Source organism: Danio rerio, chromosome 5, assembly GCF_052040795.2.
Source record: "Danio rerio strain M-AB ecotype USA chromosome 5, GRCz13ab, whole genome shotgun sequence".
Taxonomy (NCBI): Eukaryota; Metazoa; Chordata; class Actinopteri; order Cypriniformes; family Danionidae; genus Danio; species Danio rerio.
In genome coordinates this window covers 60755001-60772381 of record NC_141025.1, presented here as the reverse complement: position 1 = coordinate 60772381, position 17381 = coordinate 60755001, and the positions used below count along the sequence as shown (strand labels likewise).

Here is a 17381-nt window from a genome sequence, read left to right as displayed (position 1 = left end):
CCATAAGTTTTATTGTTGGGTTCCCATCGTTAGAGCTTTAATTTTCTTGCTGGAGGATGCACCAGTTAACTCTGCAGCAGAGACCCCTCTATGGATGCAAGTGGAGGACAATTTGGCTTTAGGGACCTTACTGAGGGTTTTGTTGAAAAACTCAGTAAGAATTTTTAACCAAAGAAGTAAAGCTCTAACCCTACCAGAGACCTCTGTATATGCACCGATCTGTAAGAATCAATCATTCTTACCTGCATGGACTAATAAAATGTATTATGTTAGAAGGAAACATGGTTTGTGTTTTATCAAGGGTCTTTATGTCGAGGGGTGTTTTGCTTCCTTCAGTTAAATAAGGGGAAAAGTAGATTATTTGAAAATCAGGCATTTTCTAAAATTTGTAATGTGTTTTGATATCTTTATGATTATGATTCTAGACATTTTATTTTTAAATTTGTGTGTTTATTTGAAAGTTGTGATACAGTATCCTCTATGAGATTTAAAGTTGTCTAGGAAAAGCATTTAATTTAAAATAAACCATAAACAAAGACCTATGGAATATATCAAAGGCTGAGAAAAAAACAGGAAAGTTAGACAGTCATTTTCAACATTTAAAGAACAGAACTGAAACTGACTACAAATAGTCCCAAATTTAGCTAGAGCATAGTGTAGGTCCTTATGAGTCTCCATAAGAATCAATCAGAGGCGCAAAAATATGTTACTGAAAAATATGGCAAACATGAATTTACAAAGTCCATAGTCACAATAGGAACATACTCATTTCAAATGCAAGGCTCTAAACGTACTTGATAGCAATCAGAATAGAGTCCATGACTACCTGACACAGCACCACTACATACAGGAAGTGAAAGATCATTGCTACTTAGTCAGTTTCCTGTTTTGAGATTAATTTTGACAATAAATGGGAGTATGTTAACCTCACGTATGGTTTTGTAAAGTAATAATTTTAAACAAAAGGCAGATTATCTTTTTTGAAGGGTAGATTAAACAAGTGTCCAAAACATCCCTTTCAGGATTTAACAACAAACCTAAAAAATCTTTATCAGACCTCAGGAACTCTGAGAAGTAATTCCACAAGCAACACATGACTCATTTTCCACCCTAAATCACCTGACCTCCACCAATAAGTCCTTTACTGCTATTTACATTTGGTTATAAATTAAAGTCTCAACAAGAGCATATATTGTAATCTGTGTCTGTAGCAGAGCACAATCTTCTACAGTACATCTCATCAGCTAGTGTTTTGGTTTTAGGTGGATGCATGAAGTCCTTTTCAGACAGATTAACCCCAGGTGTAGATTTATATGAGCATGGCCCACTGATGTCTTATGACAGCCAAAGCAGTCCAATAACTTTTGTGTGTTTTTGTTATCATGTAATCTCTTTCATTAATAAAAGTTGAAAGAGGTGTATGGAATATTAAACCACTTTTCAAGACAAAATTATAACAAGATTTAAATTACCACTAGATCAGACTGATGGGTCAGTGACCTTGTAGTACAGAAAAAAAAACAATAAAACACTGTGATGACATCTTGAATTATCCAGTGCACAACACACTGAACCTTTGTACAGGCCATAAAAACCCAGCAAACTGTCCTTTAGCATTTTTACATTAGTGTGTATTTGCACAAAGCTAAAACTACAAATAGATGATGACCAAAGATGTCTAATTTTTTAATTTGTGCTCCACAGAACAAAGTTATTTGTAAGAGGTTTCAATGATGAGGGTCACTATATGCTTACAGATTTTTTTTGAATGAATTATTGTTATAAGCCACTATTTCTTTAATACATATCTTGTGAGTAAATGGCCAAAGATCAGTCAGTATTCTTCTAATAATAATAAGTGTATTTACCTTTTTTCCAGTTGAGCCTGTCTTTGTGAGGCAGGATCGCCCAAGGGACAGGTAGCCCCCTATGACCTCAATTTCTTCTGCAGCAGGGTAACGCTTTTTAATCAGGGTACCCAGATGAGCATAAGGGGCCTGTGGCGTGCTTGGAGATTCGGTGACAACTTCTGGGGCCTCAGAAGGGCTAGACTGAGCCTCAGGCCTCCGTTTTGGGACGACTGTAAATGTATTCCCTTTGCGCCTCTGCATCGCAGGGCTCAGGATGGGTGGTGTGGGTTCCACAACTATGTCATCAATGTTTGTGATAGGCAGCTTATCAACTGGAGGGTCCTCCAGAGGAGAGTCTAAAGAAACAGGTAAGTCAATTGAGGGTTGAGAAACTGGAGAGGGGGTTATGGCGGGTAGGGTATGTTGGGGAGACCCTGCTTTGGCTTCTACAGTCAGCTTTTCTGTAAGCTTTGATGGAGGCGGCGTAAAAGAAGCAGGTGAAGGGGTTGGCACTGTTGGCTCTGAAGCTGCCACACCCACCAAAGGTCGTGGGGATGAGGGGGAAAGAACAGGGCTGGATGGAGCAGTGCTGCCAGGTGAAGAGATGGCTGTGCGACTTTTGGGAATGACGGTGAAAGAATTGCGAGACTGTAGACGCAAGTTGGCGAGAGCACGGGCCTGTAGATCACCAGCTGGAAGGAGAGAAAGATCTGGCCGAGGAGACGGACGGATCTCAAAGCTGGGTGACAAGGGAGGTGACATAGGGTTTGAAGTACAGTCGGCACGGGAACGGTGGCTCTCCGGAGAGCATGGCACCTTTGCTTTGGAGGCCCCATCTGTGCTGTCCCAATCCCGTTCTCGAACAGGTTTGGATGGGGACCTGTCACTGTCTTCCTTAGGATGGACAGTGACACTTCGTCCCCCAGTCCCCTCAAAACGTCTGCGTGCGGAAGACACTAACTGAGGGGATCCAGAAAGAGGTGTACTGCTCCCTGAGTCACTTGGAGAGGTGTGATGATTGCTTGAGGAAGACTGGATGTTTTGGAAGACCTTGCTGTGCGAGCAGCCGGCTTGCGGAGACACTGGACATTTTGGCACCACATCTGGCTTAGGTCTGGAGTTTGGCCTGACAGGGGTAGGATCCAAGTCTAGGAGGTTTTCAGTGCTACGAGACCTGGGCTGCAGCTTGCCATAATTTCTGTCAAATTTCTGTAGCATGCGACTCACCCTCCCCTGCCCCTCCAGCGGGGCGGAAACCAGCGTGCTGAGGTTCTCCTCGCTTTTACTAAGCGCAGTGTCGTAAATGACCACTTCCTTTGCGCGTATCTCCGTAACCGGACTACCTCTCCGATCTAACAAGTCATTGAGCGAGCTGTATCCGCTCACCGTGCCGTTCTGCTGCAGTTTCGATGAATGCTTCAAGCCACATCCTTCCGGAAAGTACTCCGGGTCGGATTCAATAATGATGATGTTTTCAGCGCGTATAGTCCGTATGCCGGGAACGCTACCGTACAACTCGAGGATGTGCTGAACGGGTCGCGAGGAGATCTCTTGGCTCTGACGCTTCTTGCGTTCCTTCTCCAATTTAATGAATGGGTTTTCCTGCAGCGGACCCAAACTCTCTTGCAGCACCAGGCTTTCCTGTGCTCCTCCGTTGTCTGTTGCCGTTCTCTCCTCCAAGTCGCTCGGCTCCGCGGATGGCCAGTGCTCTTTTGTTTTTACCGGCGATAGATCCGGGCTTTTGGTCGAGCGCTTAGCAGCAGTAACGGAATAGTTCCTGCTAGAAGATGTGCTGGCAACATCGTCCTTGCTTTTGCTGCCCGTTACCTCGCCGTTAAGTCGAGATGCGACGGACTCGGCACCTGCTCCGGACCCGCCGCCCTTCGCCTTCCTCCGCTCAAGGATCTCGCGTTTCCAGGCCGGCATTCTCGGGCTCTCCTGCCCGGGCTCTTGGTGAAGAACGCGAAGATCCCCGCCCGACATTATGGGTTTGTGATGATAGGTGTGAAGCCGAATAATCTATCGCTGTTCCTGCAGCGCCTCTCCTTATTCCTACTCGTACATCATTGCAGCCGCAACAATGTATCCTGCATGATGATGATGTGCCAGTCTACCGATAGGATCCCGCCTTCGATCAGTGACGTCACCGTTTCGTCTCGGGGTGGACACCTCATTTGGTCATTTTGACTTCAGGCACACCTTTGTTTTAATATATGCCCCGCCCTCGCACTATTGTGAATGCAGAGCAGCCCTGTCAGTCAAGCACAGCGAGAAACGCCCATTGCATGATTTTTTAAACATTTTTTTCTGCGTTCTTTTCTGAATGGTCGTGAATGAGCAAAACTGCAAGGTGTTTGGTGCAACTCAGTCAGAAAAGTAGTTACACGTAAATTAAAATCAGTGTATGTTTGCGCGCACTTGATTATATGTTTGTTGTTTGTTTTTTTTCATGGTGGGCACAATATTTGCTGAGGGGCCATTGTCCCATTACTGAATTAAGTCTAGAAAGTCATCTGGCCATAAACTAGTTTTAAACCGATCAGTTAAATGGATGATTATAAAATGTATACATTTAAGTAAATATATGTGATCATATACTGTTTATCATTTAGCTCAGTGGTTCTCTAACTTTTTTCATCAAGTACCACCTCAGAAAAGAATTGTCTCTCCAAGTACCACCAAAATGAGCAGTATTGAAATACAGTAGCGTAGTAGGCCCAGTAAAGCAGCTACATATCTGCACAGTTAAAAAAAGTGGCAGATTACCTCAGAAATATAGGCTATATGTCATATATGGCATATTATATACATCATTTTTAATAAATTTTGAAATGTGTTTATCATGTACTTGACATATTTCATTTCTCCGTGTACCACTAGAAGGAAGCCTGCGTACCACTAGTGGTACACGTACCACAGTTTGAGAACCACTGATTTAGCTGTTATTTGGTGACAGTTTTAATGACATATCCTTTGAGGACGTGGTACAATTACTGTCCTCGTCACACTCATAATCCAGTTTTAATGAGATTAAATAAAAGGGCACATAAATAAAGATTAGCAAGACATCATAAGTACCACGCGTCAGGTTAATTATAGACTGTATCTAGATTGCTGTAGTCTGTTATGGGGAATTATCCTCAAAATCTCTTTGAAGACAGGAAAATGTGTTCATTTAAGATATGGATGTGCGACCTTTAGTACAATTGTTGCCATTTACAGTTACAATGGGTTGCATAATGTCCAGTTAGGCTTAATTTGTCTAAACATCTGTTCGAGGAAATTATTTTATGCTATCACAAACTGAGTGCAAGGTCCAAAAATAACACGACTTATTATTTACAGTAACTCTGCCCTTGCTAACAGGAAATGTCATGTTAACTGTATGATCACACATCTGAAATTAACTAAAACGATAAAGGGCATTTCATTCAAACAGCACACCTGCTACCATTTATTCTTTTGATGCAAGACAGAATATTGTTTATATATATATATATATATATATATATATATATATATATATATATATATATTCATCTCACTACATTATTCATTTTAACATAGGCCCTTCTACAATTTTGAAGACATTTTTTTTTCCTGAGATATGCATGAGATAAACTTGAACTTTAATGATATCACGGTGCTCCTAACATCATAAAAACATTAAACAGTGTTGCTGTGGATTTATTCTGCAACGAACAATTGAATGGCTTGTACTGAGTGCAGCTTGTTTGATAAAAAAAAAAGAAAATGCATGTTATAGTACCATCTAGTGGATATTACACGTCATTTATTTACCGCATCAGCAACTTGAACATCTAAAAACTGCTGTCACCTAAAGTAATAATACCAAATTAAAAAAAGCAGCAAGAGAACAAGTGTTTGAATGTTAATGGTTTATTTACAACTGTACAAACAACAATAAAAGTACACTAACACATATAAAGCATCATTGACGGTATTCAGAAAAAATCCAGACCAAATAGCACTTAAGGACAATAATAATAATCAAAAACTGCACATTTTAAGCATTGTTTATGATGCCATGTATACATGCTTGTGCCAGAAATTGATTTGAACATAAAATAGACAAGATCACAATAAATGTGTAGTTCACAAGGATTCACTCTTCATGCCTGCATGTGTCCATGTCATACATATAAGTCCATTGGCATGAGTGCAGACCATTTGTCCTTTAATTGACACGACAAGCACGAATCATGAGCAGCTGTAGAAGGATGAAAAGTGGGGATACAATAAGCCCGAACCACAAATCTTGTGCCCGTTCCTGTTCGGCCAGTTTCTGGCACAGCAGTACCTCACACACCAACTTGAGGCTGAGCACGGTCAGCACCCACAGCAAGCGCAGCACTGCAAGACGCTTCTCTCCTTCTTGATAGAGCCGGATGGATACAATGGCGGTGAAGTAGGTACTGAGGCCATCAGCAGTGAACAAGGGTGAGAAGACAAGCCACCAACTCATTTCAAGAGTCTGCTTATCCACGTCCATGTGCAGCGCCACCAGCACACTGAAAACCAGCAGTGCGCCCAAGTGGAGGAACAGTTCGAATGTGGCAAAGCCCAGCCATTGCACCAGCTCTCGCAGAGAGAACAGCATTATTAATGGCTGCTGCTGATTATTAATGGCTTTACCTGGTCAACCACTAGTATAAGGAGTTAGAAGGGAAGAAAACCGTTCAAATAAGTCAGTGGATAAAAGTCTATGAAAAACAGACTTCACTGAAAAGTGTTTTGTTATTTTGGCAGCATCGTGCTCCTTTTGAGATGGACCCAGTCCACTTTCTTGAGATCCATTTAACAAATCTGAAAAAATAAATGATGGAAAAACACTTCATTATCCAGTTCATTAAATATATAATATATAAAATTTTATAAAATGATTGAATATAGAATATAATTATAAAAAGGGGTAAGTGTATGTATATATATATATATATATATATATATATATATATATATATATATATATATATATATATATATATATATATATATATATATAGTTATTGTACACACACAGATAGATAGATAGATAGATAGATAGATAGATAGATAGATAGATAGATAGATAGATAGATAGATAGATAGATAGATAGATAGATAGATAGATAGATAGATAGATAGATAGATAGATAGATAGATAGATAGATAGATAGATAGATAGATAGATAGATAGATAGATAGATAGATAGATAGATAGAAACTTCATTTTGAAAAATATATACATTTGTTCCCCACGGTTTTGTATTCTTGAACTATTAGATTACAATTTATATTATAACATACTAAAACTAAATCAAATTTAAATACCCGTAACATCATACAGTATGTTTAAAAAACACTTGCAGTTACATGTAGATTAACGTCGATCATTTTGCGGCATTGTTTCTATAAGGTTAAACAAGCTTGCTGTCAGTTAGCATGAGATGACGAGTACTAAATGTGCCAATGATACGCTGAAAAAAACATTTACCTCACAGATATTATTCGCAGCGACGGCTGAAGGATAACATAACGTAAACCTACATTTTTAAATGGTCGTTAATGAACGGGTGGGTTGACAGCGGTGGATAAACAGCTGTAATGAACACAAGCTAACCGATGTGAGCTATTTACCTTGCAAAAGGAGCCCAATGAGCTATCGCGATATTTCAAATACAAATCATCTATTTAGGAAATATCGCGAGACCACCGAAAAAAAATTCTACGGAGGCCGAGAAGCATAAAGACCTTTGATATGACAGAAATGAAAAAGGGCTAGAATGACAACCCCACAAGTCACAGAATTAACACGACAGGCGTGGCTTATCTGTACTGGGGTAACTTGTTCTGTTTAGAACCCCATATGGTTCAGCCGTTTTTATACTTTGTATAGTACACAATGCAAAAAAAAACTAGAATAGATATGACAATATCGTACTTTCTCAATAAAAGTTGACTAACTGGGCCATCAATCGCCCTCTAGAGGAAGAAAGGTTTGGTGTAAACACTGACGGAAGATTTCCTCTCAATGAAAGAAATGCACATGTCGTTTGAGGTTTAAGGAGCAACTCTGCAGTTAGCAAGATCTGGGTCATTTACGGTTTCTCATTCGCGGCGACTAAACACAAAGTAAGTTAATCCCAATTCAATTTCTGATAACAGTTTGTTAAAAGTTTTAGACGCTTTATGTGTCCGTAACATTAGCATTTTAAAGTATTTATTATGCAGTGTTTAGGACGTGCAATATTGGCTAACGTTAAAATAAACCTGTCAAAACTAACCAATTGCAGTTGTTAAAATATTTAACCAAAAAGTTAAATGTAGGCACTGCTTTTTAAAGTTTTTATTAAATTATGTAACTTTCCAAAAAGTACTTTTGTCATAATTATTGAAGTTATAATCTTTATAGAATTAGTTGATAACGCAACATGCAAGATTTAATCAGTGCGTTATTAAGGTTTGCTGCTTAACCATTCCCACCATTGTTTAATTACCATGAGTCGGTTATTGGTGCACCTTACTTATTGCAATTATTGAAAATACTATTTTCTGTTAAATGTAGTTGATTCAGTTACGCAACTGGTCAAATGTGTCTTGTGAGTATGTCTGCATGCCTGCTTTCTTGGCATGAGGAGAATGTGTCAAGCTTTACATTTTACTCATTCATTCTTAAGTTTTATTGTTATAAAGTCAGTCAGTGGACAGAATAACAAACCAATCCGGATGTGTTCTTAGCCATTTCTATCCGTTATTAATGTTATTTGTTTATTCAATTTACTTTTACTTGTTTTGTTAAGGCCAAACATCTTTTTTATTAATTTTGGTCTAATCAATGTTAATGATATATTTTACAATTGAATTAAATTATTATGAATTTTATTTAGGAATCCTATTACATTTAAAAACGAAATAATTTCACTATTAGAAATAATACATGGTTAGGTGCATTGTTTTAAAATGCCAAATAAATTGAAAATTTCTAATTTTTAAAAAAAATTATTTTAATTGTTTTTGGATGAAAACTGTTTTCAAGGTATACTGCAGCTTGGAAAATTCAACCCGCCAAACCGCCAAAGTTTTCTGCTATACCGTTCCGATTTTTAGATTTTGTTTAAAGTTTTTTTGTGTCATCCGTATCTCCAGTCGAAAAGATATCCAAGGATGCCATTTTAGCAAGCTTTTTTGTTTTTTACCCAGACATTTAAAAGAAATATATTGTGGAGCAGTAATCAACAATATTGTGAAACCATCATAATTTTATCCATTTTTATCATACCATCAGAATGTAGTAACTGGCCCATGCATACTCGTTGACTGACATTTTTTGTTTGTTTGTTTGGTTGGTTGGTTAGTTTTTGCTGCTGTGGTATATGAAGCTAATTCTGCCACCATGTCATACAGTATGTTGAGCCAATTTTGTCACTAAATGTTTGTTTTCGATTTGAATTTATAGCACAATGACACAGCCAGCTGAATCTATTCTACACAGTGGTTACTTCCACCCTACTCTCCGATATTGGCAGACCTGTGCTTCAGAACTCAGACCAGATAACCTTATATATCCTATCTTCATTACGTAATGCATTTCTTCTTTATAATAATTTGTCACTTTTTTATATTCCTTGTTCATAACCAAACTTTTTACAATGTTTGTTTTATTTAATGAAGGTGGAATAATTAGGTCCCTTTCTGAATTCTTTTTAACAGTGACAGTCCTGATGCAGTTGAACCAATTGCAAGTCTCCCTGGTCAAGCAAGGTATCAATTATAGCTCATGGTCTATTTACAACATTTCCTTTTGTTTCATCTTCATTCAGTACATTCAAATGGGGGTTATATGCAACAAACCTCATTGCATCATTACCAGTCATTTTACTATTATCCTTTTATTTCAAATGCAGCACAAATTTATCATGTATGATTGATATTTCAAATAATGTTGGTAGCCAAACAGTTTATGTTTTCTATTGGATTTCATACTGTCAGTTAAAGGGATCGTTCACACAGAAATGAAAATGTACTCACCCTCAAGTGGTTCCAAACCTTTATGGGTTTGTTTATTCTGCTGAACACACAAGATATTTTGAAGAAAGTTAGAATCCAGAAATCAATGACTTCAGGTTTTCAGCTTTCTTAAAAATATCTGCTTTCATGTTCAACAGAAGAAAGAAACTCAAACAGGTTCTTGACAAATGAAGGGTGAGTAAATGACGACAGAATCTTTGGAATAAACTACTTATTAACCATTTGAATTTAATCATTGAATTAAAAAAGAGGCAACGAGACTTCTAATAAAATTCCATATTGAAACACAAGGTAGTTTGGGACAAGAGACTATGTGGATTTCAGTCATATCTTATTTTAATAATTTTTCTTGACTTTGATATTTTGAGCAAGATTATTGGTCTAAATGAAGACTATGGATTTCAATCAATACAATAACCATTAATACTTTTTTAATGTGAAGTGAAAGTCAAGATGTGTACAACAAAGATGGAGTTTGAATGTGAAGTTTGGGCTGGCAGGCTGAGATAAGCTTTATGTTGGGTGGAGATGGAGGTTGCCAACAAAGCAGATAGATAAGCCAAGGATCCGTTTATTCTTAGAGATTACATATTTTTGCCTTAGTTAATTGTTAAAGTCAGGTTTGGTTATTTTGTCATTTAACTGACGATTAATATAAAATTGATCAACACGTAATATAATGGAAACTCTTCTAAAGGAAGTCTTATCTTCTTAAATGTTCAAAAGTTATAGCTGGTGTCCTCATGCCTAGGCCTTCATGTTAAGGCTGAACAAAATATAGTTTGACATTATAATGTGTGTATCTGCAATAGTCACGTCGCAGGATTAGATTGTTTATTAACAGTTAAAAGATGGAGATAATATTAAATGTATTCACTGTTAAAGTCAGAATTGTTTTAACTGTTTGTTTTTTTTACCTATTTCTAAACATAATAGTTTTAATAACTCATTTCTAATACCTGATTTATTATATCTTTGTCATGATGACAGTAAATAATATTTGACTAGATATTTTTCAAGACACTTCTATACAGCTTAAAGTGACATTTAAAGGCTTAACTAGGTTAATTAGGTTAACAGGTGCACTGCATAGAAATAGACTTGATCATACCAGTCGATCTAAATTAATACAGTCTTTCCAAATGGAGCTGTTCAATTCACCTGTTGAAATTTACAATCGTATCGCAGCAAAACAAAATATCACAATGTCAGATTTTTCCAATATCATGCAGTCCTACTTCATGTAGTGCTAATGTTTCATGTAAAATAAATGGAAAACAGTTTATTGTAAAATGGATAACTCTTTATTCTGTTGAACACAAAAGCAGATATCTTGAAGAAAGCTGGCAACCTGGTACCTACTATGGAAGTTAATGGTTACAGGTTTTCAAAATGCCTTTCCTATCTGCTTTTTGTTAAACAGAAGAAAAATGCATAAAGTTTTATAATCACTTCAGGGTAAGTAAATAGTAAGTATGTACGGTGCTCAGCATATATGAGCTTCTAAAACATATATTAGTTACAAATCTCTCATTTAAATTAATATATTTTTATAGTCAGTACTGAAGCCAAATCTGACAAAATAACTTATGATAACTCTCCAAAATTAGCACACCCAAATTTATATGTTAGGACAAAATATTTAAAATTTAAGAAAAACAAAAATTTTTAAAAACTTTGTTGAAATTTTGTAGTTTGTCATTTTGTTTTCCAATATTTTGAATGAATTTAGTTGTATTATCTTTCCATTTTTAAAGATAATCGGTGAGTAAAATATAATTTTAATAAATATATGCATTTAAAAAAATAATTTTATTAAAATGCACCAAGATATATGACCTATATGTACTAATAAAGTTATAAAAATATTCATTGGCAAAATTGGATGTATTCAATTATGCTGAGCATTGTGTTTGTTTTTTGGTTGAACTATTCCTTTTAGAAATCTTTATTCAAGTTATGATGTGATGCTCATTCTCCTGATTGTAGATACGGTGTTAATAAGATAGAAGGTTTACTTCGTCCCCTTGTGGATAAGGGCCTGAAGTGTGTGCTGATTTTTGGAGTTCCTGCAAAAGTTGCAAAGGTCAGTGAGAAATGAAATGGCCTCAGTAAGACTGCTGTCAGTAATTGAAGTGCACGTATGTTATAAAGGGGTTGATAAAACATCTCAATGTCCCCTCACTTGTTTTCTCAGGATGAAAGGGGCTCTGGGGCAGACGCAGATGACACTCCTGCAGTGCTGGCTGTAAAGAAACTACGGAGCACGTTCCCTGAGCTTGTGTTGGCCTGTGACGTGTGTCTCTGTCCGTATACCTCTCATGGACACTGTGGTTAGTTAAAAAAAACTCTGTCTGTTTAAATATACAGTTGAAGACAAAAATTTCAATTTCAATTTTTTACTTTTTTAAATATTTCCCAAATGCCGTTTAACAGAGCAAGGATTTTTTTCAAACTATTTCTTATAAAAAAAAATTTCTTCTGGAGAAAGTGTTTTTTGTTTGACTTAGACTACAATAAAAGCAGTTTTAAATTTATTAAAAAACATTTTAAGCAGTAGTTTGTTTTTTTTTGATTGTCCACAGAACAAGCCACTGTTATACAAGGACTTGTTTAACTGCTCTAACTTGCCTAGTTACCTTACCCAGTAAAGTCTTTAAATATCACAAGATAAAAGAAATCAGTTATTCGAAGTGAGCTATTAAAACTATTATGTTTAGAAATGTGTATCTTCTCTCAGAGATTGGAGGAAAAATTTAAGGGAGGCTAATAGTTCTGACTTTTTACTTTTATTATTAATTTAAATAGTTTATATATATATATATATATATATATATATATATATATATATATATATATATATATATATATATATGTGTGTATGTATGTATGTATGTATATATATATATATATATATATATATATATATATATATATATATATATATATATATATATATATATATATATATATATATATATATATAATTTAAAAGATCTACCAACAGTTTGAATGCAGTATTATTAATAATTTTCAAATAATTCTTAGGCAAAACTAAAATGAATTTGGCATACGCTGATAATAAGCCTTGCCTAAAGTAGTTTCATGTTATCGAAATCAATAATATTACTAGTCTAAGTAATATAAAAATAAAACACTGAAACTAAAATACATGAAATAAAATTTGGCATCATGACCTTATAATGCACACTATTGATGCATAATTAATTAGAAGTTTTGCTATAAATAAATGTAACCCTGTTAATAAATGTTTGACCTTTTAAATTATTAACTTCACATTGAAGGAGTGTTAGATGATAGATATAATAGAAAAAATGAAGCCGTAAATGATTAAGGTTAAACAAAATGATTAGGGTTAAAAAAGCATCAAGTCTTCAAGTCTCATATGAGAATAAGGACCGGAAATCCAACAATTAGTCAATTATGAGCCAATTATATCCATCATTATGGTTATTACACCTCAAGAAATTTAAATCATGTATGTCAACACATTTGATGGGATTTTGTCATTAAACTGCTCCAGGCCCGGATTGGCTAATCGGGAGGACCGAGAGAATTCCTGGTGGGCTGGTCCGTTTTTTGGCCGCGAGGGCCGGTGTCCCTAGCTCCTGAATCTGTTGCTCTCAGCAGTTACACTTTTTAATTTTATTTATTTACTTGACCACAGCCTTTTTATTCATTATTTCACCGCAACTCTTCTCTTTTCATCTGTTTTAATGATTATAAAACTCAGTTGTGTCTCCTTTCTGAACACCGCTAATGTGGTCCTGCGGTTAGCACGTTAGGTTAAGACGCCGCGGATCCGGGTTCGATCCACGTTAGAGTAACTTATTGTTTTCATTTTTATTGTTAAGACATATAATACTGTTAGGGTTGTTGAACATTTGAAGTTCTATAGCAGCTGTTTTCTCAAAAAAAAGACGTGATAGTGTCATTAGAAACTGATTTGGAAATGACCTTATTTTAATATAGTCAGTCGTGAACTGAGGTGGGCCGGTCTGAGGCTTGAAACTCCAGGGCTGAAAAGGTGTCCCACTCCGACCCTGAACTGCTCCAATGTGTTGGACTCCTTTCTCCCGCATCTCATCCAATGCCTCCTGGGCTACTTTCAAAACTTTTTAAATTTTAGAGCTTGCATTAATACATTTATTAATGTACTTTATTTTCATGAGCAATACTAAATATTAAGCATGCATTTATGAGCCGAGTCTGTGAATTTCACTAAAAGTGAAATAAAGATTGAGCAAAGCAGCACAGAGGCTTGAGCCATTAGCAGCTGACTAATGCAGGTATTAATGCAATAATTAATGTTTTTATGAAAGAGCGATTGAGCTTGTGTGTTACAAAACCGCAGCATTGACAACACCTTTTTTTCTGCATGTGTGTACCAGGTACCTACATCATACCTGTGAGTTTGTTTCTACAGGAGAGAATGTTTGTGTGTGTTTTCATTAAATGATATCATTTTTACATTTACTTTATTGTTTAATATATTTATTTGCTTGGTCAGTGCCTTTTTGAGTGTTATAGTCTGTAAGCACCATTTAACAGCATTGTAATAAATAGGGACTGCAAGGTCATAAATAGCAATGTGGTAACTACATTTGTGACTGCTAAATTACAAAAAATTATATACATGTATTTAAAATCTTTTACCTACTATATTTAAATAAGCCATTTATTACCATATAAACATTTATATTACCATATTATATGACTTTTTAAGGAATCCTACGTGAAGATGGCAGCTTGGATAATGCCGCAAGCTGTTTGAGGTTGGCTGAAGTTGCTTTGGCATACGCTCGAGCAGGTTAGTCCTAAATTGTTTTTATTTGCAGTTACATTATACATAATGGGCCTCGTTTGTGAAACTAGCAAAATGAATTTTGAATATATTTTGAAATAAGCTGGCACCATTGACTTCCATAGTATTTGTTGTTGTATGGAAGTCAGTGGTTACAGTTTTTCAGTTTTCTTTAAAAAATGTTCTTTAATATTCAGCAGAATAAAGATTGTTTGGAACCACTTGAGGATGAGCAAATATAAAGTAAATTGTAATTCTTTGGGTGAACTATACCTTTAAATATTTATTGTCATGCATATGGCTACATTTATGAAATCTACTAGAACGAAAACTTTAAAAGGGACTTGAGATATTCTACTGCATTCTCAGACATGTCATTTACATATTTTGCTATAATTACATGCAGGCATTAGGCTAATTGTGATTAAGTGTGCCATTCGCTCCTACCATATTTATGAATGATTAGAATGTATGAACATTTACTTGTAACACAGTGTTTTAACTTTCATATATTTATGGAACATATTGTCAATCCAGAGGATAGTTTTCGGGAAGATCTGGTTATGCACAAATAACACTAAATTCAAACGAGGCCCAAAATGTGCATTTTTGTAAAAATATATCTAAGAGTCATCTGTATTATATGAGGCCACACTTTATCCTCCCGTTAGGCTGCCACATCATTGCCCCTTCAGATATGATGGATGGACGAATTGCAGCCATTAAGCAAGCTCTAATTGCCAATGATCTTGGCAACAAGGTTCAGAGAAGTGACTTCTGGATATACATAATAGAGTAAAACAGATTATAGCAGATACTGATTCAGTCTCTTTTGCCTTTTTTAGGTGTCAGTGCTGAGCTACAGTGCTAAATTTGCATCCTGCTACTATGGACCGTTCAGGTTGGATGCAGTTATTCTTTAGTCTTGTGTGGTTATAGAAGATGAGAACACTGAGATGTTTTATTCATTATATACCAAAATTAAAGAAAATAACTAGTTTAATTTCTCCTTACACTGAAAGAGATGCTGCCCAGTCTAAGCCTGCTTTTGGAGACAGACGATGTTATCAGTTACCTCCTGGTGCCCGAGGACTAGCACTGCGGGCCTGTGTAAGAAAATAAGACATCACAAAATGAACCAACAAACTAAAACGTTCTTTGCCTTTTTTGCATTAATGTGATCTCTTGTGTCACATGTAATCTGAACTGCAATGTTTTTACTATATTACTATAACAGCATTGTAGCAATTGTTTTTAAACAGTATGGCATGCTCCAAATAAAGAACAAGGAAAGTTTTCTCTCCTTTTTGTTTCTATTAGGACCGGGATGTGAAAGAAGGTGCTGACATGCTGATGGTGAAACCTGGATTACCATATCTTGATATTGTGCGAGAAGTGAAGAATAAGGTAATTTTTGTTATAGATAATTATCTATTATAGATAAAGACAAGTTATGGCATCTTCTATGTCAGTTTCTTTTTACATTGAACAAATTTACAATTATTATTATATATATATATATATATATATATATATATATATATATATATATATATATATATATATATATATATATATATATATAGTCAGAATTATTAGCCCCTCGTTTAAATTGAGGGAATATTTTTTAGGCACATTTCTAGACATAATAGTTTTAATAACTGATTTTTTTTTGACATGATGATAGTAAATAGTATTTGACTAAATATTTTTCGAGACACTTCTATACAACTTAAAGTGACATTTAAAGGCTTAACTAGATTAATAAGGTTAACTATGCAAGTTAGGGTAATTAGGCAAGTTATAACGATGTATAACGATGGTTTGTTCTGTAGACTATCGAAAAAAAGGGGCTAATTTTGTCCTTAAAATGGTGTTAAAAAAATGTAACAACTGCTTTTATTCTAGTGGAAATAAAACACAAAAGACTTTCTCTAGAAGAAAAAATATTATCAGACATCCTGTGAAAACTTCCTTGCTCTGATAAACATCATTTGGGAAATATAAAAAAAAAAAAAAAAGATTCAAAGGGGGGCTTATAATTCTGACTTCAATATATATATATATATTGTTGAGTTTGAGTTGTTACCAAAATGTGGTTCAATTCCATTACAACAGCTCCTTTAGAAATATTATTCCCAGGAAAAAAACATGACATATTCAATACTTATTTCCCCCACTGTATATACAAATTTCTCTTTAAAAATATTAATTCAATTAATCATGTTGAGACTGCTGTAAATTTCTATAGTATGTATGTATTTATATATCTTTAAACTGTAAGTGTACATGGGTTGGACAATAAAACCGAAACACTGGCCAATTTAGAAAGGAGAATTCATGGCTAAGTTTGACCAGCCTGGTGGCTAATCTTTATTGGGGCTCTACACCATACTAAGGAATTATTTTGGTCTAAAACAGGCGTTTCCGTTTCATTGTCCAACCCCTGAATGTTTTATTTTATTTAATTTTTTATAAATAAGTCAAATTAAAATTAAAGTAAATTTATAGAAAGACCATCATGTTTTTACTAGTCTTACTATGTAGTTGTCTTTCTGTCAGCATCCTACCCATCCACTGGCTGTATACAATGTATCAGGTGAATTTGCCATGTTGTGGCATGGAGCTGAAGCTGGAGCTTTTGACTTGCGTACTGCAGTGATGGAAGCTATGAC

General features: G+C 35.4%; 3 protein-coding genes across 4 annotated transcripts in view; 1 reads left to right on the top strand and 2 right to left on the bottom strand.

Moving 5' to 3' along the window:
- tprn (taperin) overlaps nucleotides 1–3965 on the bottom strand; it is a 40993-nt gene extending 37028 nt beyond the window's left edge. The window contains exon 1 of the mRNA XM_087254198.1: nucleotides 1869–3965. Coding sequence (XP_087110324.1) covers nucleotides 1869–3833 — 1965 coding nt within the window. The 5' untranslated portion in view covers nucleotides 3834–3965. The remainder of the gene's footprint in view (nucleotides 1–1868) is intronic.
- Nucleotides 3966–5734: 1769 nt separating this feature from the next.
- tmem203 (transmembrane protein 203) lies at nucleotides 5735–7470 on the bottom strand. The gene is given in 2 exon segments (NM_001002519.1): nucleotides 5735–6677; nucleotides 7348–7470. A coding segment is annotated over 1 exon segment (423 nt). The 5' UTR covers nucleotides 6472–6677; nucleotides 7348–7470; the 3' UTR covers nucleotides 5735–6048.
- Nucleotides 7471–7895: 425 nt separating this feature from the next.
- Nucleotides 7896–17381, top strand: part of alad (aminolevulinate dehydratase) — a 12139-nt gene continuing 2653 nt past the window's right edge. The window contains exons 1-11 of one of the 2 annotated variants that reach the window (XM_087251906.1): nucleotides 7896–7985; nucleotides 9310–9432; nucleotides 9564–9614; nucleotides 11871–11967; nucleotides 12079–12214; nucleotides 14629–14712; nucleotides 15378–15466; nucleotides 15552–15607; nucleotides 15729–15816; nucleotides 16027–16113; nucleotides 17269–17381. The exon at nucleotides 17269–17381 is cut by the window's right edge and continues 77 nt beyond it. In XM_087251906.1, coding sequence (XP_087108032.1) covers nucleotides 9314–9432; nucleotides 9564–9614; nucleotides 11871–11967; nucleotides 12079–12214; nucleotides 14629–14712; nucleotides 15378–15466; nucleotides 15552–15607; nucleotides 15729–15816; nucleotides 16027–16113; nucleotides 17269–17381 — 920 coding nt within the window. In that variant the 5' untranslated portion in view covers nucleotides 7896–7985; nucleotides 9310–9313. 2 annotated transcript variants of the gene reach the window in all.